This window comes from Amia ocellicauda, chromosome 22, assembly GCF_036373705.1.
Source record: "Amia ocellicauda isolate fAmiCal2 chromosome 22, fAmiCal2.hap1, whole genome shotgun sequence".
In the NCBI taxonomy this organism is placed as follows: Eukaryota; Metazoa; Chordata; class Actinopteri; order Amiiformes; family Amiidae; genus Amia; species Amia ocellicauda.
In genome coordinates, this window is record NC_089871.1 from 12,094,903 (window position 1) to 12,118,328 (window position 23,426).

At 42.1% G+C, this 23,426-nt stretch overlaps 3 protein-coding genes across 5 annotated transcripts; 1 reads left to right on the forward strand and 2 right to left on the reverse strand.

Annotated features, from left to right (window-relative positions):
• Window positions 1-3,289: 3,289 nt before the first annotated feature.
• On the reverse strand, window positions 3,290-8,690 carry hsd11b1la (hydroxysteroid (11-beta) dehydrogenase 1-like a). The gene is made up of 7 exons (XM_066695802.1): window positions 8,321-8,690; window positions 5,765-5,895; window positions 5,525-5,636; window positions 5,091-5,182; window positions 4,839-4,932; window positions 4,449-4,614; window positions 3,290-4,191 (listed from the first exon to the last, which is right to left on the reverse strand). The coding sequence occupies exons 1-7, from the start codon at window positions 8,406-8,408 to the stop codon at window positions 4,008-4,010; spliced, it is 867 nt and encodes a 288-aa protein (XP_066551899.1). The 5' UTR covers window positions 8,409-8,690; the 3' UTR covers window positions 3,290-4,007.
• Window positions 8,691-9,646: 956 nt separating this feature from the next.
• Window positions 9,647-12,142, forward strand: micos13 (mitochondrial contact site and cristae organizing system subunit 13). The gene is made up of 4 exons (XM_066696337.1): window positions 9,647-9,861; window positions 10,415-10,571; window positions 10,665-10,716; window positions 10,996-12,142. Exons 1-4 carry the CDS (start codon window positions 9,833-9,835, stop codon window positions 11,091-11,093), a joined length of 336 nt encoding a protein of 111 aa, XP_066552434.1. The 5' UTR covers window positions 9,647-9,832; the 3' UTR covers window positions 11,094-12,142.
• A 402-nt stretch (window positions 12,143-12,544) lies between these two features.
• Window positions 12,545-23,366, reverse strand: LOC136718576 (spindlin-W). Of its 3 annotated transcripts, XM_066696336.1 has the most exons (6): window positions 21,819-22,083; window positions 21,392-21,521; window positions 20,445-20,486; window positions 19,562-19,809; window positions 17,892-18,125; window positions 12,545-17,679 (listed from the first exon to the last, which is right to left on the reverse strand). In XM_066696336.1, exons 3-6 carry the CDS (start codon window positions 20,462-20,464, stop codon window positions 17,474-17,476), a joined length of 708 nt encoding a protein of 235 aa, XP_066552433.1. In that variant the 5' UTR covers window positions 20,465-20,486; window positions 21,392-21,521; window positions 21,819-22,083; the 3' UTR covers window positions 12,545-17,473. The 3 variants fall into 3 exon arrangements, with proteins under 3 accessions (XP_066552433.1, XP_066552431.1, XP_066552432.1); XM_066696334.1 differs by lacking the exons at window positions 21,392-21,521; window positions 21,819-22,083 and adding an exon at window positions 22,956-23,366; XM_066696335.1 differs by lacking the exon at window positions 21,392-21,521.
• Window positions 23,367-23,426: the final 60 nt, after the last annotated feature.

The following is a 23,426-nucleotide window of genomic DNA, read 5'->3' on the forward strand; positions in this document are numbered from 1 at the left end:
ACTAGGTCACTCATGAGCAGCTCTCTGAAATAAAGAAAGATAAACAATGTGCAACACTTGGAAATTATAAAGTTACAGATGATATATAGACAGATAAACTGTAGATACCAAATCTACAGTTGTTCATTCGTCATCTAGCGGTCAGTGTTAGGATTACACTTCAGTAATTCAATTTTAATTTGGCTATGGTCTCTCTTTCGGACAATTTCAAATAAAAAGAAACAAAGAGATTGGAGATGGTTGCAGAGTGCAACGCTTTCCCTTGATTTATTGTTTTGTTTCAAGAAGATACAAAACCACCGTCTGAACTCACCATCATTCGCAAATAAGCTCAATCACATTTGGCCACAGGAATGGCAACTGTATAGGACATAAACTGTAATTCAGAATAGGGCTAGAAATATGGTTCCCTTCCACCAACATGGGGACTACTTTCTCTCAATGGATTCTTGATCTCATATACGTACTTAGCTGGAAATAAAAGTTCTCCACGGGCAACTTGCCAGTGTTTCAGTAATACATCATCAAACTTCGTACTTTTGGTCACAGATTGATATTTAATCACTTTTCATTACTCCATAACTTTACTATCTCGAGTTTAATAAAATAATATGTATAAACTGTTTTACGTTGTACTACTTGTCAATAATCAATAGGCAAGAGCCCTATTTTAAATACACCCACTCCTCCCTATCTCTCTCTCTCTCTCAAACACAGTCCATTCCCTACCTGCATCTTTTTTATTTTAATGTCATCAGGCAATACCCAAAGTTAAACAATTGTGCACTATGTCATTCCTTTGTTAAACGTTATACCAGCAGGTGACTAGTTAAAATAAATGCATCAAAGTACAACAACAAAACCACCCACAACAAATATTCACCTGGTGTTCTGCACATTGTGTTTACATGCTGGTTCATATGTATTCCTCCCAACATGTATGACTAGAATATTAGGTCATGTGAACAGTTTCCCTTCACACTGACTGCGGACAGACTGAGCCTTCAGGGGATAAATGGTCAGTCTGCGCACAATGAGGACAGTCTGCTCACCATGTACACAAGCACACAGAGTGATGCATCGGTGGTATCAATAAAAAGGTGTGCGATTAAGATTATATAAATCAAATAGGTGAAGAATGTGACAATTGGTGACGAATTGTCGCTGGTGAGGAAAAGGTGAAAAGTGCCCGATGAAAAGACGGGATGCCTAGGATGACATGCAAGGGTTACAGACCCCTGTGGTACTTTTTGTCAGCACTCTTTTATCTTTTTCTTGTTTAGGAAACGTCTATAGCATGTCAGGTGAAAGCCGAACTTATTTACATCAATGAAATCAGTGCAGCCCTCTGATTGGCTAGATGGGCGCACTGATTCTACCCGTACGTTTCCAGTGTGAGGAGTCAGTAAATATAGATCAACATTGTAGTCGGAATAAAAAAAAATACTGCCAGAATATTTTACAAGCGTTGGTTTTTGCATTACGGGAACGAACCTCGTACAGCCTATGGACGAGTAGGAGTAAGAGGCTAAATTGGGGGTTAAAGGTGCAGCCTAGTTTTAGATGTATTACAGTTAATTACAGGGCTTGGCTAATGTTTATCCCTATATGGTACGATTTCTCCCATAACTAAGAATGGTCAGAGATTGTATGACTTTGAAACAAGTTTATTTAAACATGCAATTAGGTATACATGAGTACTGACCTCCGGGGAGACTTTCACAGCAGCGTCGATGATTTCAGTGCGGTTTCATCATTGAGGGCAATGCAGAGCACAGCGGCGTTATTCGCGAGTACGTGCTGCCCCCTGGCGGTGACAAACCCCCATAGCACGCAGCTGCCGCTCAGAACTAGACGCGTTCAGACGCACATCATCACGGAGACAGTAAAGCTGTGGTGCAACACAGGGATTCCCAAACCGGTCCCGGAGGACCCTCTGCCCTGTTATTTTTGATTCCAAACGAGCTCTTCATTACATAATTGAGCATTCTGTTGCATTGTTAGTTCAATTAAGGATTCAATTAAGCAATTAAGATCTCAGTTGGACAGGACAGGACCTGTGTGGCAATCCCTGCTGAAACAGAACCATTCACATTTTAAAAAAAATCCTTTTATTTAACAACCTTCTTTTTAAAAATACAGAGAGAGTGGCAATTTAAATGTTCTCGCACATCTTTTTCCAGATCCTTTTTCATTCTTTACAGAAACTGGACCATGTATTGCCCACAGGGACTGTAAAGATGTAAAGCACTGATGTGGAACCTGACAGCCTGTCCCAGTAGTAAACAACACACTCATTTTCATCTTGTGTGCGTCCCACAGTACACAGCACGGATCTGTGGCTTTTCTTTTTTTTTTTTTCCTGCCTTCCTTGTGACCCTGCGGAAGGCCGTGACCCCTGGCCTGAGAAACGCAGATCTCCATCAATTCTGCCCGCGTGACAGACCAACACATGACACATCTGCGTTAGGCAGCGGGTTTAAAGGTTAAAGGTCAGAGTGTGACTAATGCGTAGGCAATTGGTCGGAGGGCACGAGGAGGCATCTTGTGAGAATGTTTGTTTTTAAACATAATAGAAAACTTGATTACACCATTGGCTTTAAATGTCAATTGTAGAGATACACAATCATGGATAATTACAATGTAAAATAAGTAGAAGGATCAAAGTTATCTGATCTATGAAAGATAAAAGTAAAATCTGTGGGTCAATCTGATCTGCACACATACTTTATGGTGCATTAAAAGGACAGGGCCGCCTTTCAAATCTGGGGCCATTGTGTGAGGACAGGAAGCTCGTGAAAAGTTGCATCTGCTGTGTCTAATGATTGACTTTAAGCCACACAGATAGGGAGGCTATGGGAGTTGTGCTTAAAGGTATGTAATTAATTTGGGCTTGGGTCATGGTCAGTCTCTTGATGCCTGGGAAAAACAGGAATGCAAGGAGATTGGATATCAGAGACGGACACAGTGAGGAATTCATTACCACAGAGATTAAAATAAAACTTATTTTGCATGTTCTGTGCATGATAATCATGTGAAAAAGTTGCCGGATGAGAATGGGCCGTCTTCTGAGCCATGGAAGAGGATGCGATGCTGAAGTCTCGCCATAATGGCGCTAAAACTGTACAACCAACATGTAATGTGGTCGGACCAGTTGGGTCTCTAGAGATTGTTATCCTAATCGCAGTTTAAAGAAATGTACAATAAAAGTGGCCATTAAAATGCATGTAATCTGTGATCTGAAGCTTTCCTTTTATCCTTGTGTTGGAATATAAGACAAGAAAAGTGCTTGATTTTCAAGTATTTATTATCCTGATGTGAAAAAAACTAACAAAAAACAAACATTTAGAAGCTCTGTTAACTTTTCACTTTATGTCCACCTGTTGTTTCTGCAGGCCTGTTCACTATGGACTCGTACAGGCAGTTATCAGATATTTACTAAAATCTCACCACGATGACCCACTCACTCCAATCCACGGAGTAGAGATGTCCCAGCTGAGTGACAGCAGAGTCAACAGTGCCGTACCGCAGCAAGGAGCGTTAAACAGGAAGTTAAAGCTGAAGCCCGACATGGACTGGTGAGAAGGCATTCTGCCGCGGCCAGACTGTACAATCCTGTGGTAATGAGGTAATATACGGTCTTCTGTTTTCGGCGTTTCCCCCACTCTAAGGAGGGAAGATGCCTGGATATCGAGGATTTTGCTTTTGGACCACGCCTGTCCTTAAGGGTAAACTGCCTAAAGATACTACAGGTACCTTTCAATCGGACTATTTTTATTTATTTCAAATCAAGTATTACAGATCTAAAGTGGGAGGAAATGGGCAAAAGGGAGACGCATTAAATTTATAGCAATGGCTTGCCCCCTTTCTCTGGTTCGTCGGCACAATTTTGCCGTAATTTGTGGTAAAACCTTAAAACTTTAAAATGGATCAAACTGCTCTCCCCGCATCCCCTGCTGCACTGTCCCCACTGTTCCCACAGCATTAGCATTACTGGCTTTACCGGTTTATGGCTCATAAGTGTAAGAGTTCTGAATGAACCAGTCGCGGGCTGAAGGGAACAAGTCCCTGGCGAGACACAGCAGGTGCCCAAACCAGGGGTAGAAAAACTCCTTCTGCCTCGTGGCCCCAGCCTTGATGATCTCCAGGGCGGCATCTGTGGCAGGGTAGGCCGGCATCGTCGTATAGCCCCTGAAAACCCAAGCACATACAATCAGGTTTGTACTTCTTATTCCCCCATCTGAAGGGATACTACAACATAGGGATGTGTGGGAACCTGCATTGGGTAGAAACACGAGTTCAAGTTGACATATAAGAGAGTCCAGTCTCTTCATCTGTCTTAACACAATTAATATGGAAAAGCAGCCAAGATATGATTGAGATTATCTCCAAGCAACATGTCTGCCATTTCTCATCCCTTGCTGGATAGAACGGATGCAGAGACTCACTTCACTTTGTCCATGGCAGACTTGGTGTCAATCAGGCCCAGCATGCAGATGGTCACTGAGACGTTAGCTCTCTGCATCGCCAGCTCCTGCTGCACTGATCCGAAGAAGCCGTTCAGGGCGAACTTGGTGGCCGTATAAGGCGCTACAAAAGGAGTGCAGAGCTTCCCTGCACACACAGACAGACACGCACACAGACAGACACACACAATCTAAGTGTTAGAGAAGTATCAGTGCCAAGACCTGCTGTCCTAACCGCCTCAATGTCCTAGTGGTGCTTGAACTAATACATTTGCACTTATCTGAATTAAAAATGTCAAATTGAGCATCAATTAATCTCAATTAAGGTCTCAATTTAAATCTACAGGGGCATTGGGGAGCTGGGTCAAACACCTGCTATGGAGGACACAGCGATGATAGCTCCCCCGCTTTTCTTCAGCACGGGCATGGCTGACGAGGTCATCTGGATGTAGCTCAGGAAGTTCACCTGGGAAAAACGGGGGACAGACAGTCAACGGCGTCGCTACGGCCTTATAGGACTGAAGCCTGAACCAGACATTACAATTTATTATCGCCACCATTTTATTTGGGGGGATGTAGGAGATAGAAATATTCAAAAACTTTTAGGGCAAAAAGGACAGGTACCTGCATGAGCCACCTGGTGTGGTCCGCATCCCCATCCCACATAGCGAAGGGGCTCGGGCCGATGTGGTTCAGCACGAGGTAATCCAGACCACCTGCAGATGGAACACACCAGAGGAGAATTGGGCCAGAGCTTTTCGGTCCTTTGTTTTGCCAGGCCGCTCATGACCTGACGAGAGCAGATCTGACTCGGTGAAGGCCTAGTCCTAATCAGGCACGTCCGCATGTCAAGTTCATACTCACTGGCATTATTTGTTTCTCCATGAAATGCAAAGTCTTGTATTCTTTTTTCCCTCCTTCCCCATCTCAAAAGCATGCTACCATGATTGGGCAGTTAAGCATTGTACTATTCTCAGTTCAGTCTTCCCACTCTTATAAAGGTTGCAAAAGAGCCAGATTGAACTAGAGCCCAGACCCTGGAATGGAGTGAAACTTGCCCAACTCCTCAGCCGCAAACCTGACCACTCTTTCTGGGTCCGTGGGCACAGCCATGTCCGCAGGAATGTACAGCACTTTCTGTGCCCCCAGCTCCTGGCACTTCTCTGCCACCTGCCATGGCAAAGCAATAATCACACCTTCACGTCCATGAGGCGGTCAGCTTACAACAGAGATGGAGAGAATGTCAATATTGATGCAACCCTGATGGCTAAGAATAATAACAAATGTACAATACTGACCTGCTTCAACACAGCCTCCCTCCGAGCGGTGATGACGATCTGAGCCCCGAATCGGGCATAGACGTAGGCCATCTGCTCGCCGATCCCGGTGCTGGCCCCAGTCACCAAGACGCGGACTCCTCGCAGGGACTCTGAAAGACAGAGCATCGTGAGAGCATCATTCCCAGCCAGCCTCCACTAAGAGAAGGTGGGCAACAGCACAGGGCTGCAGAACACTAGGCTTCCAGTGGTCACAGTTTCTATGTCTCTTCAGATCATGAACCTGGTTCAATTAAGACATTAGCTTGAGGTAATTAAGAACTAAAATTAAAAATGGTGAAAGACCTACTATAGACCAGCCTGGCCGACCAAATACTTGAATTCAAGAAGGAGGCAAGTTAGAAAACGTCAAACCTTTCAATCAAATAGGTAAAATAAGAATTTAAAACATTCAGGTTAGAAATGTTATAATTAAGTGCTTTAAAGATACTAAAGCACCATAAAGATTAGCAGAACTGGCTAAATGCAGTTCTTAGGAAATAGTAGAGAGGGAAAAAGCAGTTACATAAAAGGCATACGAGAACTTAACAACCTTTTCAATGGATGCCATTGTTTCCAAATAAATTAATTCACTCACTCCGTGGATTACTACTACTGGATATTAATGCTCTGAGGAATGAAGTGTTCCAGTGAGCAAGGGCTACACTTCACAGAGGGAGAAATAGAAGGTTCTCTATGATCAAAATGCACATTTATAGGCTTGGAATTAATGATCAGCTTTGCAATATTATGTTTAGGCGTCATGTTTCTTCCTAAAGCTTTTGTGACATTTGATGCTCTGGGATTGTGAGCAGGTTCCTGCATCCCATTTCCCTCTGAACCATAACAGGAACGCAAATCACAAGTTAGACACACTTGGGTTTTGGTTTGAGGAATTGTTTTAGGTCTCCCTGAAAGGAAAATAAGCTTCTCCAAAATATTTTATGGAAACTGAAAGTAACACAAGTGTTGTCATTTAAACACAAATGGAGTCCTGGATTGGACAAACACACCAGCAGCCCATGAGTTAATGCAAAAACACTTACACCCTTTCCTAATTGCTGTGCCTTATTAAATAACCTAATTGGTGCATGCATCCTACTGTACACAAGATCTCTTTGTACACACTTGTCATGTGTCTTTATCCATCAGGAAGGGAGACTGGAAGTTCAGTTAAGTGTGAATGTCTTAACACTAATTACTGTGCGTTTGTGCGATCCGGGTTTATTCATAAACAGATTGATTTGCAATGCATTTTAGAGGCTGACTGATCATTTTCAAGCCTCTGTAACACCACGTTGTATTTGAATGCACAGATCTTCTCTTTTATGTGATTTGGAAAAGCCAGAAGGGGAAGAAAATGCATGAAGTTAGCAATGACCGAATTTGTTTTAAACATTCCTTTCCGATCTGAAGCCTGTTTTTCTTGTAAAAGAAGTTTGTTTTCCTCTGTTAAACACACACATTCTTTCAAACCAGCACTCAATGGACGCACCTTAAGAACCACTGTTGAAAAGTGAAAAGCAAGCACACAATTTGTTTTAAAGGTAAAGAAACACGGTTGTATGCATCACCTATCTCATCAGATAAAAGCACGAACTGTGGACTTAGCAATAACACACACTAGAACCAGGCATCACGCAATCAATCCTTTCTTACAAAACATGGAGCGAGTGTGCTTTCATAACTAGCTCCATGTCAAAGTGCAATTTAGTGCCAGCACACTGGCTGACGGAAAGCAACCTTGACACCTTGCTTTCTCCATTTCAATAAAGATCAATGTCCATGCACATCTAAAGCTCTTATCATAACTGTCTCACATGGCTATTTCTATCTTGAAAGGTGACTATATAATCTATAATGGAGCAACTCTGATTTCAAGGTTCAGTGAGAAAGCACCACTTTTTGGGGGCCCATAAATCCAGTTGCCAGCAGCAAGTCCAGATGAACCCAGGCGAGATGTGACGAGTTGTGAAGATACATCTCCCTACTACCAACCAACCGATTCCTATCAGTGACCTAGGACGATTCATTCCTTGTATGTCTGAAATAAATACATACATACATACATAAAAACAACAACAGCAAGAAGACGTCCAAAAAGCATTTTAGTTTTTAAGTTAATAATGTTTTTCAAGCCCAGTTCTTAAATGTCCTTTGGCAAGAGGCATTGCACACTTATTCTTTGCTTTTTCATTTGAGACTTAATAATAATAATAATAATAATAATAATAATAATAATAATAATAATAATAATAATAAAACAATATAACCCTTATTATTTACACTTTGCCTTCCAACATCTTACAGGTATAATCGGAGTTATACAAACGTATTTTGAAATGCCATTTAAATACCTGACACATTGTAATCATAATACTTGCCAACTGCAAGTAGCAACTCAAGCCCACCAAGAAAACGACACCCACCCCTGAATTGCGCACATGTATAGAGACGATTTCAGTATTGCTTTAAACCACCACACAGCCCAGAGTGGCACCAGTGCAAGGGAGATGCATGTGCATTTTAACCACTTACCTGGTTCAAAGGTGTCTCTCCACATGAGCGCCACCAGAGCTGCGCTCAGCCCTGTGATGACTACGAGCAATTTGCCAAACATCTGCATGACAATAAAATAAAACCCAACAGATGTGTTTGTCAGATGTGTGACAGCCCGTGTGGCTTCAGACCCACAACACGAAATAAAGCCGGCAGCCCGTCCCTCTGGCTTCCCTCTTAATAATCAGAGCAGCATCGCCATGGTCCTAGGCTGCACAACTAATTGTAATTATGTAGTTGCAATGGGGGACGTTTCAGCCAAGTAAGGTTTAAGTCAACGAGGACAAAAGTGCCCCCCGCTTCTTGCTGAAAAGGTTTCCGTGCTTGAGCTGCTGATCGTCCCAGTTATAAAACCTGCAGTGCAGTGGGCGTGGCCTCGCCAGTGACATTGTCCACGCCAACATTCAAAACACACACAGTTATACATACATCAGTGCATCAAGAAATGCATGTTGAAATAGACAGACAGACACATAGATAGATAAATGTCCATGTATATATTTATTTCAACATTGAATTGTGCATTGCTGTCTTTCAAGTTATTTACTTCTGTATTATTTTCTCTGTGTGTTTATTTTATTTTGTTATCAAGATTTTGGGGGTTACAGAACATATGCAGACCTTCCACACAAACAATATCAACATCCATATAGAGAGCAAACTAAAGACAGAAAATGGCATATTCATGTTCCTTGCAAGTTAATCTGAAAAGTTGAAACAGAAAGGCTGACTGAGGAACCCAGTTAGAAAGAGTGTATCCAAATAGATGGATGTCAATGTTAAAGACATAATTATTCTGCATGTGACAATAATAATAATAATCATAACCTGCATTGTTATAATAATAATAATGTAATAATAATCAGTATTATAACAATGTAGGTTCAAGCTGCGAATTTCTGAAAATATAATTAACGGTTTATTAGAGAACAAATACGATTTATATTTAAAAAATGGCGTGGCGAGCCGAAATTCAGCTTAAAATCAGGGGAATCAAACTAGATTGGGAATTGCAGCTGGTATTGTAACTGTACTGGTAACCCTCTGCACGCTTTTCTTATACACTTACAACATCTTCTCTCCTCAAAATCATATGGCACTTGACTCTTCCTAAATGATATGAGAATTAAGAAAATGCCCGCTATCGATAAAAGTAAATAGCGTCTTATCTAAAATCTAATGTAGCACTGAAATGGACTTGTGATGCAAAATACTGATCCCCGGCGCGCAACTCTAACCGGAACTCGCTCGACCTCCCACAATGCCCCGCGCAAAGGAGACCCGTCTCTACCGGAAGTCGAAGGTTGTTTTCGATGAGGAATCTTTATTGACAAGCTAGAGGACAACACATTGACAGGACCTTTCTGGAGTTGTCCTTGTGAAGTGCATGTGGCGTTGTAGGAGTCCGTAGCGCTATATATAGATATATTCATTTAGCCTTGTTTCCGGTTTTGTCAGTATTATATTTGTTTTCGCTTCGCTGTTGGATTGATGGCTCCCAGGATTTTCCCCCTAGTAAAGTGAGTTACTTTCTCAGGCCTGCTATATATAGCACAGAGCTGCTGGTTAAGCTAAACATTATTAAATGCATGTAACCAATAGGTTATGTATAGTGATTAGGAAGCGTTATACCGTGGCTGCCACAATCATATCTCACATGTATCTATCGTCCACATCCTCAGCCATTACAATATCGCACAATTCTCATTTAATAACTTTTATAATGATCTTTTCATATATACATCCTATTGGAACTTGACCTGCATGTTTCTTCTTACAGATCGATAGTGTGTTGAGGTTTATATATTTACACACTGTCTTTGTTAACTGTGATTTAACTTTGCACAATGTAATGTGACTTGGCCCACCTTTCAAATGATATCGTACAACACGCCTTAAAGCCTAGTTAACAAGACCAGTTTCCACACCCTGGACAGAAACGAAATGCAATCTAAATGAAAAATAACGAGTGTGTGTCAACTTATGTGTCTGATTGTACAGTATCCCCCCATATATATACTCCAACCCCCTGTCAGTCCATGTATTTATCTGTGTGCACATGTTTTGTTGCAGGCTGGTGACCAAGGTAGGCGTGGCAGGGGGGGCAGTGTATGTGGCCTATGACCAGGGCCTGCTGGGGGGCAGTGCCCAGGGTTCGGAAGTGCTAAACAAGGCCAAAGCTGCAATCCCCCCAGCAGTGGATGAGTGGATGAAGTATCTGGGATGGGAGGTAAGTACAAAGGGCACCATCTTGGTTTATTCCAGCTAGTGGTCCTCCTTTAAGCATAATAAATGAATGTATGATTTGTTTTTTCCCCTCCAGCTTCCTGCACCTCCAAAAATAGAGTTCTCCCCTTCTGAAACATGGAACTCCGGTAAGAGCACAAATTATATACAAGTTAAGAGTGGCTGGATGAACATGACTGACAATTACTGCTGTACCCCACAAAATAACAAGCTTACCTGAAGACTGGCTTTCAAAACCCCCAGGCCGAAACTGAGTATGACCTTTCCCTGCAGTAGGAGCTGCTTACACTCTTTAAGTCCTGTAGGTGTGCACAGATTGTAGGCCATATGTCCGAGAGAAGCTCAGCCCGGGCCCAGTGCTCGTTGTACTGACTCCTGACTGACTGTGAACATGTGCTTTCTTGCAGGTGTCCAGAAGACGATGTCTGCCCTCTCCGTGGCCCCCACGAGAGCCTGCGAGTACAGCAGTCGAGGGGTCCAATACCTGAAAGAGCTGGCCAAGTGAAAAGCACGCACATACCTGTCACGCTTCCTGGCTGCTGCCGCCGATCCAATTTAAAGACCGAAACTCCTCAAGCAATCACCCTCAGAGCGCCCATGAACCGCCTTACCTCTTCCATTCCGCTCCATTTGAAGTCCTCCTCTTTTTCTCCAACAAACAGCAGGGTCAGGGGAAAAACAACCTAAGACATGACAGACAGGTGGGACGGAATGAAAGGGCTGAGGTTGCCTGATCCCCGATTTGAAGAATTGCGAAACTGGTCTTCAGAATCTGCAGCAGCTGTGGATCTCTCATTCCTGAGCTTTATGTTACATAATTGAGGTCCCTTTTTTTGTTAGCTGGCCAAACAAACATTGTGTTCAGTCATTTCACCATTGATGATGTAAATATATTTACTAATCCCAAGGTTTATGCATCTGGGGGCCAGATTTGCTCAAATGGCCTAGTCTATAATTAGCCCCCTTGCATTGCACTGCGTTGTCAAATGAAGAATTCGGATGATTTCGAAGGGAAGTATTTTTGTTCCAAGCTGTTATTTAATCACACTTTCTTTTTAGTTTTTTCATGGTTCAAGAAAAGCTTTGTTTATTTGTACTTAGAAAGCATCCCAGGCTGGGAATCGCACAAAAGCATGACCCAATGTCTGATTCTTGCAAAGCACTTGATGTCAGAATTGGCAGCATCTTGTAATACTACAGATGTATTTTTCAGGGGTTCGGTTGAACAAAACTGCTGGTACCTGCGTTGAAAGAGCTGCAAGTAGGAGAGTCCCGCTGTAAAAGCGTGTATTACTGAATGCATTTGATATGTCTCGAAGAACAAGAACTGACGAAGTTCTCACTCTGGATCTCTCTCTCATCCAATTCCACTTGAAAACACCTTATTTTGTGCTATTAACCTGTATAACAACTGTACCTATCTGTAAATAACTAAATGCTACCATCTTTACAGTAACAGTGTCAAAAATAAGACGCTTCAGTCTACATGAGCTAGGAGGTTTGGTCTCTAAATGGCTTGATCAGTGACAATAAAAAATAAAATAAAAATAAAAATCTGCTGTGTTTTGCTTAATGAAAGGGAATTCTACAGGGTTTCAACAAACTATTAAACTATTCCATATCACAATTCAATACATTTTATTTATATCACCAGGGCATCCATTTGGAAACCATGAACATATCTCTAAGATGTCCTATCAGGCAGAGCAGAGGGGTCACAATGTATTTTGAGCTAGCACTGTGTAAAGAATATCACTGAATTAAAGACCTGCAACAGATCAAGACCCAAGTCTGTTTAACTGTGTTGCCACCTAGTGGGAGATGTTTATACCTGCAACAAAGACCTAAAAAAAGTCCTAGTTTTGGTTGTTTTTAATCAGAAAGGCAGGTCAAAATGGGCCGTAATTTTGCAAGACCATTAAACATATTAAGTAAGAGGAAAGACAAACTGACAAGTGCAAAAAAATATCTCTTTATTATTAACGATAGCATTGTTACACAGAGAGTGAATGGTGAATGCTACACTATTCAGAACTACTCAAAATAAGCTTTGGTAAAGCAGCAAAAAACGGAAGGTATTTCATGGTAAGATTCCTGCAAGCTCAAAGACAACACTGCAGTGAATGTACACATTACAGAGAAAAAAACTTGCAAACACATCACCTACCCTGGAATACCAGAACACACAATTGTAAAATATATATATTTTGGCAGCCAAATCTCGGGGGGGGGGGGGGGGTTTGTAGTCAAAATCTGCCTTCCAGATTGATTTATTATGACAATAAAAAAATTTAATGACAAATAAAAATAAAAATATAACAAACCTACCTGTCTATGCACACTGCTTTGAGTTTCAAACATCCTGTACAATATTCCCAACAATTTATGATTTAGAACACACGCTGCTATTAATCTCATTCACAAATCTGTCTTCTTGACTGTGTGTGATGGGAGCATTTTATTGAAGTTGGAGGGTACCCAATCGGTCAGGCCACTTCTGCTGAAAGCGGCACAGCGGAAAATGGAAACGGAACGATCCTGCCACCTCTCCACGGAGGTTTTCCCCCGATCTGAAGAATCTCGCTTCACCCACTCAAACCAAGGCCTGGACCCGAGATTTGGCTTCAGTGTATTGATACACGATGTGACAATCTGTTAGTGTACAGTTTAAAATCTAGCTGTAGTCCTCTAGACACTGACTACACTATACAAGGATTATAACACAGATCGGTACAAGAGCACAGATGGTTTGGTTTGATCTGAACACTAAGGCAAATGGAGACATGCTTTACATTGTGTTCTTCCACAGGGACTGGTTCGTGTCAGAGCAGGTTGAAAACATTTATCCTCTTCACCATCACTATTATAATTACTATCCTTTCTTTTTTCTTTTTTGAAGGTGATCTGCTTTGAAGGTTAGATCAATTGGAAACCGTAGTTGTTATTAGGAATAATATATTCTACCAACCAAAGCTGTTCGGTTCTCAAGAGCCACTGTGGTTCCAATGAGCGAGAAACGGCTGCATGAGAACCCAGACTGAGAGATTTAATTTGTCCAATTAAGCAATTTCAATCCCTCACCCCGTCCACACACACAAAAAAAGGCCTTCTGCATATGTATCCCATGTATCTGTATCTGTATATGTATCTGGCTGGATTTCCGTGTTGCTATTTTACAAGCCTATGAACGACCAGGTGTGCTGGGTGACCCCCTTCAGGGACAAATTAAATCGGAAACAATTAACTCCACACCTTTCACGGCTGCCGCTGAAACAGGAAGTGGTGGGTATACCGGCTGCCTAGGTGTCAATCGATCACCCGTGATAAGGTCATGATTGTGTTGCTTAGTGTGATTACAGGGGACCCCCTTAACGAGACCCTGTAACCCATTCTCACTGTCTTCTCTTTGATATTTTCTGGCAAGAGGTGGATCTTCATGACTGGAGAAACAAATCTGCTGTGTTTAGCCAATCATAATTCTTTAAAGGTGATTATAGTTTTTGTCATAGTTTTTTTTTATTGCAATCACACAAGTAAATCATGTTTACTGTTTTTATTATTATTAATAATACTACTACTATTGTTACTATGAATTTGTTCCTGATTCAGCAGCGACTTCCATCAAGTTCAGACTCCGGCTCCAGCTGGTTCCAAACCAGTGCAAAATCCCAACAGGACTAACCACAATGTACTATAATGCAGAAACACAGTCTTTTCTTTTCTTTCCGTTTTTTTTTTATATATATATATATATATATATAATTCTCAAAATTATAACACACACATCAAACAAATTTCTATACAAAATTCACAAAAGCTCATTTTTAAAGATCGTTCAATTTCAAAATGAAAAACTAAAACGAACAAAGAAAAAAACATCACTGTAGCTTTGTTTGGTTTTGTTAAAGAGAAATCCAAGGGCAGCAATGATTTATAATAGAACTGGTTAGGTCATATGTGAAAGCACTGTCGTTTCAATTTTAAAACACCCCCCACAAAGTCAGCAGACACACACAGGTGTTTTACAGACCTCTTTCCCATGAACAAAAGCAGGTGAAGATTTACAAGCATAAATCATATGTATTTCAGGCTTGTGAGATTAGCATCAGGCCCATTGAAAACATATATAGCATAGTTGAAAAATAAATAAAAATAAAACTGCAAAAAAACAGTTATAGTCACTGGTTACGGGATTCCTGACACGAAGGACGATATGCCTGTGGATTTGGCGATACGTAACATAAATACAACACCTTCATCACGTAGCAGGAAACGAAAAGTAGGGGGCTGTCCTGTTCATGATTTTCTCCATTTAAAAAAAATGTTTAAATGATCTTTTTTCTCATTTAACCAACTAACAAATCTGTACCAAAGGGGTTTTACAAAAAGCTGAAGAATTCTTGCACAAGTTGTATCTCAAATGGTTTGTTTGGGGTGCCCTGTAAAACCTTAGGTCAAATTAAAGAGCTTGCCCCCACTTCTGGACTATGATTAATGCCACTTTGGAGGGAAACAATAACATGTGAACAAAATACTGAGTCTCCCTCTTTATTACGTGATATCCTCCAAAAAAAAAAAAAAAGATGGTTCTCATTATCTGCATAAAAGTATCCTTACAAAAAACAAAATGCTTAGTAGATGCCAATAAATTATAGTATACATCATTAATATTTTTCTTAGGTTTAAAGTATAAAGTAAAATAAAAATGATCAACCATGCGTAATGCAATTTCAAAGCTTCTGAGGATCATAAATAGGAGTCGTTTCTGCTTGTATATATTTAAGAAGCACTGATTTCCTATAAATGCTTATTTTTATGTCAAGGGGGAATCATTCCATCTGGTTAAAACACACAAGAACAAAATGTGCTGTACTTGAAATTCCTTTGATTTCCATACTGTGAGGACACACTGTCTTCAGTCTTGGTCTCAATCTCTTAGTGTTTACGAGTCCAATTTCGAGTTTCTCTGAAGAGACACTTTCAAAATCCGCTCAAATTTCTTCATGGATTTTGTAACCCATGGTGGAGAAGTATTTCAGTGTTCTGCCATTTAAACTCAAAGTGCTAAAGTTGGGGAATAAGGGCAAATATTAAATAAGCCACCTGCCAGAGGTTTCTTTCATAGTCCTGCAGGTGTACAGTTGAGGGCCATGTTTAATTTGCTTTTTAATCATGTGGTGTCCAACTCCTTTGGGGAATGCATTACTTTTTTTTTTTCTCTCTTTTTGCACATGTACTGAAACAGGGGACTTCCCGAGGGTTTCTGCTCAAGCAACCGGACAACGTTAATTAAAATTCAGTTCACGAGTGTTGTTTTCCATTTGTGACAGCAGTTCAGTTCCTGCCGCGCTGATGTGTGCTTGACCTCCGGATAATTTAGCAGGGCGCAGTACAGAATTATAGTACACGTCTTGCCAAGGTCTAATATGAGAAACAACAGTACGATCCAAGACTGTTGCAAACTTATCCGGGTGCCAAATTTCCAAGGACCTTTATTAGTTGCTTTCTTAGGAGCTAAAGCTGTAATACATGTGCCTTTTTCTTGCGTAGTAAAGCAACAACAAAAAGAAAGCGCAAAATAGTCTGAACCCTCCTGGGAAGAGCCTTTGTTTCCTCTAAAAGTAGCGTGCGTGCTTTAAGAAAATATTTTCCAATCTCGCAAGCGAATATTGTTTACAACATTCCTACCACTACAACATAAACTATCTTTCAAAATATATAAATAAATTACTATTTATAGCTGATATAACCTGTTAGGAGTTTTTCATTGATTTTAATTAATTAATTGTTTTTTAAATAATAGCAACAGCGTTTCTGCTTCCATGGGGGACACAGTAACGTGATTTGCCTACTCACTCTTAGGGAGTTTTGCGACCGCCGCAGTAGGCATCACCAGGAGGATCAGGAGAAGTTTAATGTGTTCCCGCTTTAAAAGCAGTTTGCTGTCCTTTTTCATTTTCTTTAACACTGAGGTGATGTGAAGGAGCATCAACAGTCTGGAATCTATTAATGAGGGTATTGTTAGTGGTGCCGTCTTTAAAAAATCAACTGCAACATCGCCGCTGCTTGTTTTGTGGTGTGTTGCAGTGGCAGAGGGACTGAACACGAATGGCAGAAGTTTCCAGTGAGAGCCGACTCCTGAACAGCCAAAGCCGTCGGGCAAACCCCTCTCGGATCATCAGGCCCTACTATTCCACCTCAAAATAAAACGTAGGCTTCCGAATTCGCTTTATCGTTAGCAAGCTAAGATTTAAAAGACACAGAATAAATGGCCACCTTTTCCGAGGGAGGAAGCGGAAAAGGCAGATACTGGCAGCACAGGGTGGGTCTCGGGGAACTTTTATAATGGCAAAGTAATCTCTCCCACACACCCCCTCCATTCCATACTCAAAATCCTGAAAATCCTGAGACCAGCCTTAGCTTTGTCCCTGCTTGCGAAGTGCGAATGTTCTAGAATGGAGATTACTATTTTAGAACCCACGTCTGCCTCAAACTGCCTTCCTCTGCAGACTTTTACCCTCTTCCAAAACCTGAAGCACAGTGTCAAGGGGTGCTGCTCCCCCATCCCCCTAGTGGTGACCTAAAGCATGACACTTCAAGACAGGGCAGTGTGCCTTAAATAGGAGACCAGACAGAATTAACTCTCTCTCTCAGGGATTCTGAAGGCTGTTTTAGTTTGATGGCCCCCTCCCCCTGAAATAATGCACAGTCCCTTTTTCTTCAGAGACTGCTTGTATTTCAGCCACCCCGCCTCCCCCTCCCCTCCCTTTTACAGGAGGAGGAGAAGAGGAGGCAGGACAGCACAACAACACACTGGGGGCTACGTGCAGCTGGAGAGGAGGGGGTGGGGCGGTGGGCTAGGAGGGGGTGTGTGAGGGTGTCTCTTTAGGATGTCTTGACCAGATCGTAGACGTGGATATGGAAGTCGTCGTCGTATTTGATGTAGTAGACGGAGGGCTTGGCCGGCACTTGGTAAATTACCAGGCCGGTTCTCTTCACCCCTTTGTCAGTGACGTATTCCACCTGCTTACCCACGAGGCTCTCCGTTTCCTCCCCTGGCTTCCTGTCTGCCGGAAGTAGGTGTCTGTTCTCTAGAGAGGGGACAAAATGCAGGAGAGGGACGGAGATGAGACACAACCAGGGACGGCTCCTCGAGCCAGGATTGAGCCTAGATGTGGATATATTTTAAGCTGATTGAGATGCATCTGCATAATAACAGAAATATAGTGCATTTGTGTGTCACCAGGACAATTTGTGCAAGAGCCTGGCTGTTACACTTGATGGGGAGCTCAAGGGTGCTCACCTGCTTCAGGTAAGATGCGCAGGTCTCCATCCTCGTAGTCGTCCCACAGCTGGTACATGTAGAGCACTGGGTCCTTCTCGTAGGTGATGTAGTACCAGTTGGTCATGATGGGCGCCCGCGAGAGGACCATCCCGCGCCACTCGTTTTTCTCGCCGTCCTCCTTCTCGAACAGGTGCTCCACCGCCTTGCCCACCAGCTCCTCTGCGTCGCGGGGCATCTTGATCTTGTTGTTCACTGTGTGGGACAGAGCGCGGCGGTCAGGAGATGCCAGGAACAACAGGAAGAGAGGTGGGGAGAGAAGGAAGGAGGAGGGAGAGCGGCTAGCACTCCAAGGTTGTGTGGGTTAGTGTGTTTGGAATTACTCAATGCTGGGCTTTGTGTGTAGAGCGTCTATCTCAGAGGCCTGCAGAGCAGTGATGGTTTAATTTGGTTTTTAATTCTCCCAGCTGAAACTGTGTTCCACAAGCACACTGTTGATCATGGCAGATTTCCTTGACAAACAATGTGTGGAATTCGCACTTACCATCAGATAAACAAAAGGGAATATTTGGTCAAGATTACAGTTGTCCAAAAAAAAGTGTGACCCACGATGACCTGCAAAACAAGGGCTACTTGAGCTGGAGGCTTCAAACCTTAAATGCCGAACGTCAACAGAGAAAGACCGACAGAGGCTCAACTACGGCAAAAAACGGGCCCTGCTACAATCTGACCCATTCCGTCTTCTGTTCATTTTTTCCACATTGAACACTACACAGCCCCCTGCAAGCACAAAATGAAAACAACAATGTGCTTTGTCTTTACTGCAGTTTCCACCTGATTAACACACTTTCATTTAATCTTTGGAAGGAAATCCAATACAATGCCTGTGGTTGCAGCAGGAGTCACCCCCGTTTGGGTGAACTCTGGAGGGAGGTCGCAGTGTCTCCTGGGTAACCTCTGGCTGGATCACAGCAGGCCCAGTACGATGCATGGATGCCACTCAGACTGACACACAGACTCCCTGCCATGTCTTCCGCAGTACCAGTTACTCATCGCACACTAACACATCTCCCACTGTCTTAGCACGCACTTTCACAGTTAACTGCTGCACCAGAGAAATTCCTTGCCAATACAAGCTACCAGGGCATCGTCCCACCCACACTGCTCAAGACATGGGCAAAAGAAGATCAACGTGTCGCACGCCCACTCTCCTCTTTTTCCTCTCTGTCTACATACTGTAAACCAGAAGACCTTCCATTACATCACCGGGTCACGACACGAGAAGTAAAATAAATATATTAAGTTTCACAAGTCTGCCTTTCACGGCAGCAGCTGAAGAACTCGGACTTGAAGGTGTGTCTCCAGTTAGTTTGTTATGTACAGTGACAGGAATGGCCACACTCTTGGAAAATGGAAAAATAATTATAGAAAAATAAATACATAAACAAACAAACACAAACATTCAGAACAAACAGTATTATAAGTAGCTGGTGTACTGAGTTGGAATAGTTACTTGCATACAACCACCTTTTAAACAAGTAAAAACAATTTTTTTTATATAAAAATCATTAGGGGAAAAAAAACAAAACACAAAAAACAAAACAAAACAGGAACAGGAACAAAAACAAGGTGTGACCTAAGACAGGCTCAGGGAAAGACAGCCCGGTGATTACCACCACGCCGACACTCACCCACTTTCTCGCTGAGGACCTGCAGGCCGGACACCCTCTCGTCCTTGAAGAGCTCGATGCCGTAGACGCAGTCGAAGCCGTCGTACTTCACCATGAACAGCGAGGGGTTCACGCTCAGCCGGTCCAGGACTGTGCCCTTCCACTTGGTCAGCGCTCCCTTCTCTCGCCAGCTGTGTTGAATCCGCAAGCCCAGGATACTGCCTGGGTCGGGGGTCACCGTGTCACTCAGCTCCCCGCTGCTGCGCTTCCTGGAGAAAAGGAAAGAAAAACATTAACCATTGAAGAAGTAAACAAACTGTCTGGCCAAAAATGAATGGAAATGGATTGTCTGCACGGTGTTCAACACATCATATTATAACTGTTGTACTACTGCATTACTGCACTGTAATACTTTAAAATTATTCTCATGTAAACTGTTGCCCTGGATAAAGGTTTCTGGTAATAATAATAATAATAATCATACAGTTTTAGGTTGTATTAGTAGAAGAGGAATAAATTACAGGTTAATAAATATTACCTAATTCCTAACCTCAATTACAGGTTATGAACTATATTAAACATTGGTATATATTTGGGTTTTGGTCAGAAAAAACTGGAAAAAAGCCTATATTTCGTTTTAATAGTATTTTACATCTCTCTACACAGATGTACTCGAGGTAAGTAGAAATAAGGAAAATTCCCTGCACTTGGTCCTGGCTAACATATAGGTGTCCGCAGCTCGCAGAACCAGATCCGGCTGAAGCTGGGATTCCTCTATCTATGTCCGTGCCAAAACTACCTGGCAGGTAAGTGGGGATACGGACGAACTCCAGAACAGTTTATGGGGTCAATCGCAAGACAAACATGAGGTGAAAGGAGCAGATAAAACCCCTCAAAGCCTTACCTGCCCTTTTTCTTGGACATGTTCCCATAAATTCAGGCAGCGCTGTGAGGAGAGAGAGAGAGAGACCGGAGTGATGAGTGATGAGAGAAGAAACAAAGAAGAAATGTGACACATTAGTCTGAAGAAAAAGAAAATTCTTATGCTGCAAGATTCTCCTCTCCTTTTAAACAATTGTCTCGATTCGATTTATTATAGAACAGAAAGCAGCAAACGAAAGGGAGAAACAATAAACAAAAGTCTGCATTAGACCTACAACTGTTTTCACACCCTACTGGGCCATACAGCTCTGTAAAATGCAACTGACTTGCCCTCTCACCCTGCTGCCACAAACCCTACAGGAACTCTGAATTTTCGGAGAACTGGGGAGAGCAAGTGAGAAGCGATTGCTCATGCTATTTTTGGAGCCTTCGGCAGGCAGATGTACAGGTGCCACACTCAACTGTTTCCTGTGGAAACTCTGTGGTCCCCGGCTGAGAATGATAACCAGAAAGTCAAGTGTTACACATCCCAGCCCACATGTGCTGTTTCTTCAAAGGCGTGCTTCTCACCAATCCAGGATGTTGTCACCGGTCACCAGCGCAGCAGTGCTACCCTGAATACGCTGGCTTCGTCACACAGGGAACAACAACTCACACATGCCACTGTGTGGGGGGACTCTTACTTTCACTATCACAAAGAAGCCAACCACTGACAAATAGGTTAAGACACATCGGCTATGTAAACACATACTTGGATAGACTCCACAAGTCCTGCACAATGTCAACTACACCGGAGAAAAGTATTATAAATATAAATTACTCCTATTGCAAATGCACATCAAAACCTGTTCTAGAGGGGAAGCCCAATACAGGTTGCACTGTGTTGGACACAGAAATGGATATACTTTTGCAAAAAAAGAAAAGAAAAGAAAGCAGGCACACACACACACATATATATATAATGGTGACCTTGTGTTTGGTGTCATTTATCTCTTGTGTGTTAAGATAAGGTGAGTCAAACGTCTCCTCTTGGCCCAAGCACCAGGCTGCATGTGTGCAGAATTGACAGGATATTTCATTCATCCACTGTATAACAAGTCTATTTAAAAAAAAAAAAGTCCTTTACAACAACAAATAAAACATTATTATTATTATTATTATTATTATTAATAATAATAATAATAATAATAATAATAATAAACACCAATGTATTGTCTTCTTCTTCTCCAACACTCTCAATCTGGGTGACCATAAATAACTATCACAGTCCTAAAGTCGCGAAGTAAGGAGAATTGTGAAGCAGTTTACAGGTAAGTCTGCAGCATTTGAATGCATGATCCGGAAAACACAACCGAGCAGCAGCACAGACACGTCTTAACGAAATGACAGTACTAACCCGAAAAAAGTGGATCACCTTCCCTCACCAGGCAATTTGCAGATGCAGAGAAGAGAAGCCTTTCCCCCTCTCTGTGTTACTGCACGTCCCTTCACAAGACAACAATACACGCAAACACAATGCAATCTACAGTGCAGGGCCCTGTCAACTTCCTGTAAGGGCTTCTTGTTTGTTTTTCGTTTTGTTTTTAACAGTTGCACAGAAATGTCCTGAAGAGGTCACCATATTACTAGTGCATATGTGTGTTGCAACCCCGTCCGTTCGTAAGACTGGAGAGAAACAAAAAAGGGATCAATGACACTGATCTCTCAGTCCCATTCAATGAGTCATAATAGCATGTCGAACATGACAGATTAAACAATAAAATATATATAAAATAAAATCAAGAAAAAATATAGATTTGGAGCGCGTGCATGGACACAAATCTATGCATCTGTAATTGTATTCAAGGAATACATGTCTCCTAGATGTTTATTTTTATATGTATTTTATTTTATTAATGTACTGCGTTTCCCATACTTCATGCTGGTGAATGTGTTAGGTGCCCACACAATAAGACAGCTAAATAACATCCATTAATACTGTATACAAACCCAGTCTTGCCTTAGTAATAACAAAAATGCATATTGGTAGTCTGGCACAGCTGATGCATGTTTATTTTCTCGTATCCTTTCTTTTTACTGAAAATGCTCAGCCACCGGGAAATGACACCATTTACGAGAATCAACCCAGTCCTGCCCAAATTGCATTCCTACCGCAGTGCATTAATGTACCCAGTGTTGCGGCGTTGCCTTCAGATCCCCGCACACTACATTATTGTGCGGTGTCACGCATTTTACAACACGCCACGCACTAAACATATACACATATCATTATATTCTAAAATGCTCAATGTTACATTTGCTCAGTATTTCTTTTTCTTTCGAAATAAATCACAGCTGCCTGAACAATCACCCTTAACTACGTCACATAAACCCGAATATGATTGTTTGGCGTTAATTCCCCGACATGAAGCGACTGCGCTCTTGGGGCTGATTGAACATGCGCAACAGGCACACGTTCCGCTTTAGAGGGGTTTAATTGGCGACAAATGCACCCTACCCGTGGAATTAAAAGTTAATAATAATGAAGCATTACCTGGCCACTGTTTTCATGTCTCTGTGATGTAATTCTCGCTGCAGAGTGCAGCCTGCCTCACATGCAAGCTTCGCAAAACCTTTGGAGGGGGAAAAGAAAACTAGGGGGGGGAGAAACTACAACTCCCATGGTAAACCACACTCACACTCAATTGAAAACCATGCATGTATTCCCGCAGTGTGTGCCGGGAACTGGAGTCCGTAGTAAAGCGGGTGTCTAAATTCGTATTAAAAAACCAGGATGGTGAACAAGTTCGATTATTTGTACGGGGGGAGACTCGTTTATCATTCCGCTTGGTATTTCATAACATAAAATAGAAGTCCGAGAAAACACGGCTTTTCCCGGTTGTACTGAAATGACTAGAGTGCCGTACCGCCCAACTCCAAACCTTATCGAGCTGTTTCACAACTGAAGCGATTAGTTGACCGCTTGCGTCCCTTCGCTAGTCTCTGCAGTGACGTCGCCCATCAT

What these genes read in the sequence shown, in the direction of transcription:
- hsd11b1la (XM_066695802.1), bottom strand. Translation starts at nt 8,408, where the DNA reads ATGCAGATGTTTGGCAAATTGCTCGTAGTCATCACAGGGCTGAGCGCA. An exon ending in GGGAGGCTGTGTTGAAGCAG is followed by an intron (nt 5,637 to 5,764) that starts GTCAGTATTGTA and finishes TTGCCATGGCAG; the next exon opens with GTGGCAGAGAAGTGCCAGGA. An exon ending in ACACCAGGTGGCTCATGCAG is followed by an intron (nt 4,933 to 5,090) that starts GTACCTGTCCTT and finishes CGTTTTTCCCAG; the next exon opens with GTGAACTTCCTGAGCTACAT.
- LOC136718576 (XM_066696334.1), bottom strand. Translation starts at nt 20,464, where the DNA reads ATGTCCAAGAAAAAGGGCAG. An exon ending in GGTCCTCAGCGAGAAAGTGG is followed by an intron (nt 18,126 to 19,561) that starts GTGAGTGTCGGC and finishes TGTCCCACACAG; the next exon opens with TGAACAACAAGATCAAGATG. An exon ending in GCGCATCTTACCTGAAGCAG is followed by an intron (nt 17,680 to 17,891) that starts GTGAGCACCCTT and finishes TCCCCTCTCTAG; the next exon opens with AGAACAGACACCTACTTCCG.
- micos13 (XM_066696337.1), top strand. Translation starts at nt 9,833, where the DNA reads ATGGCTCCCAGGATTTTCCCCCTAGTAAA. An exon ending in AGGATTTTCCCCCTAGTAAA is followed by an intron (nt 9,862 to 10,414) that starts GTGAGTTACTTT and finishes GTTTTGTTGCAG; the next exon opens with GCTGGTGACCAAGGTAGGCG. An exon ending in TGAAGTATCTGGGATGGGAG is followed by an intron (nt 10,572 to 10,664) that starts GTAAGTACAAAG and finishes TTTCCCCTCCAG; the next exon opens with CTTCCTGCACCTCCAAAAAT.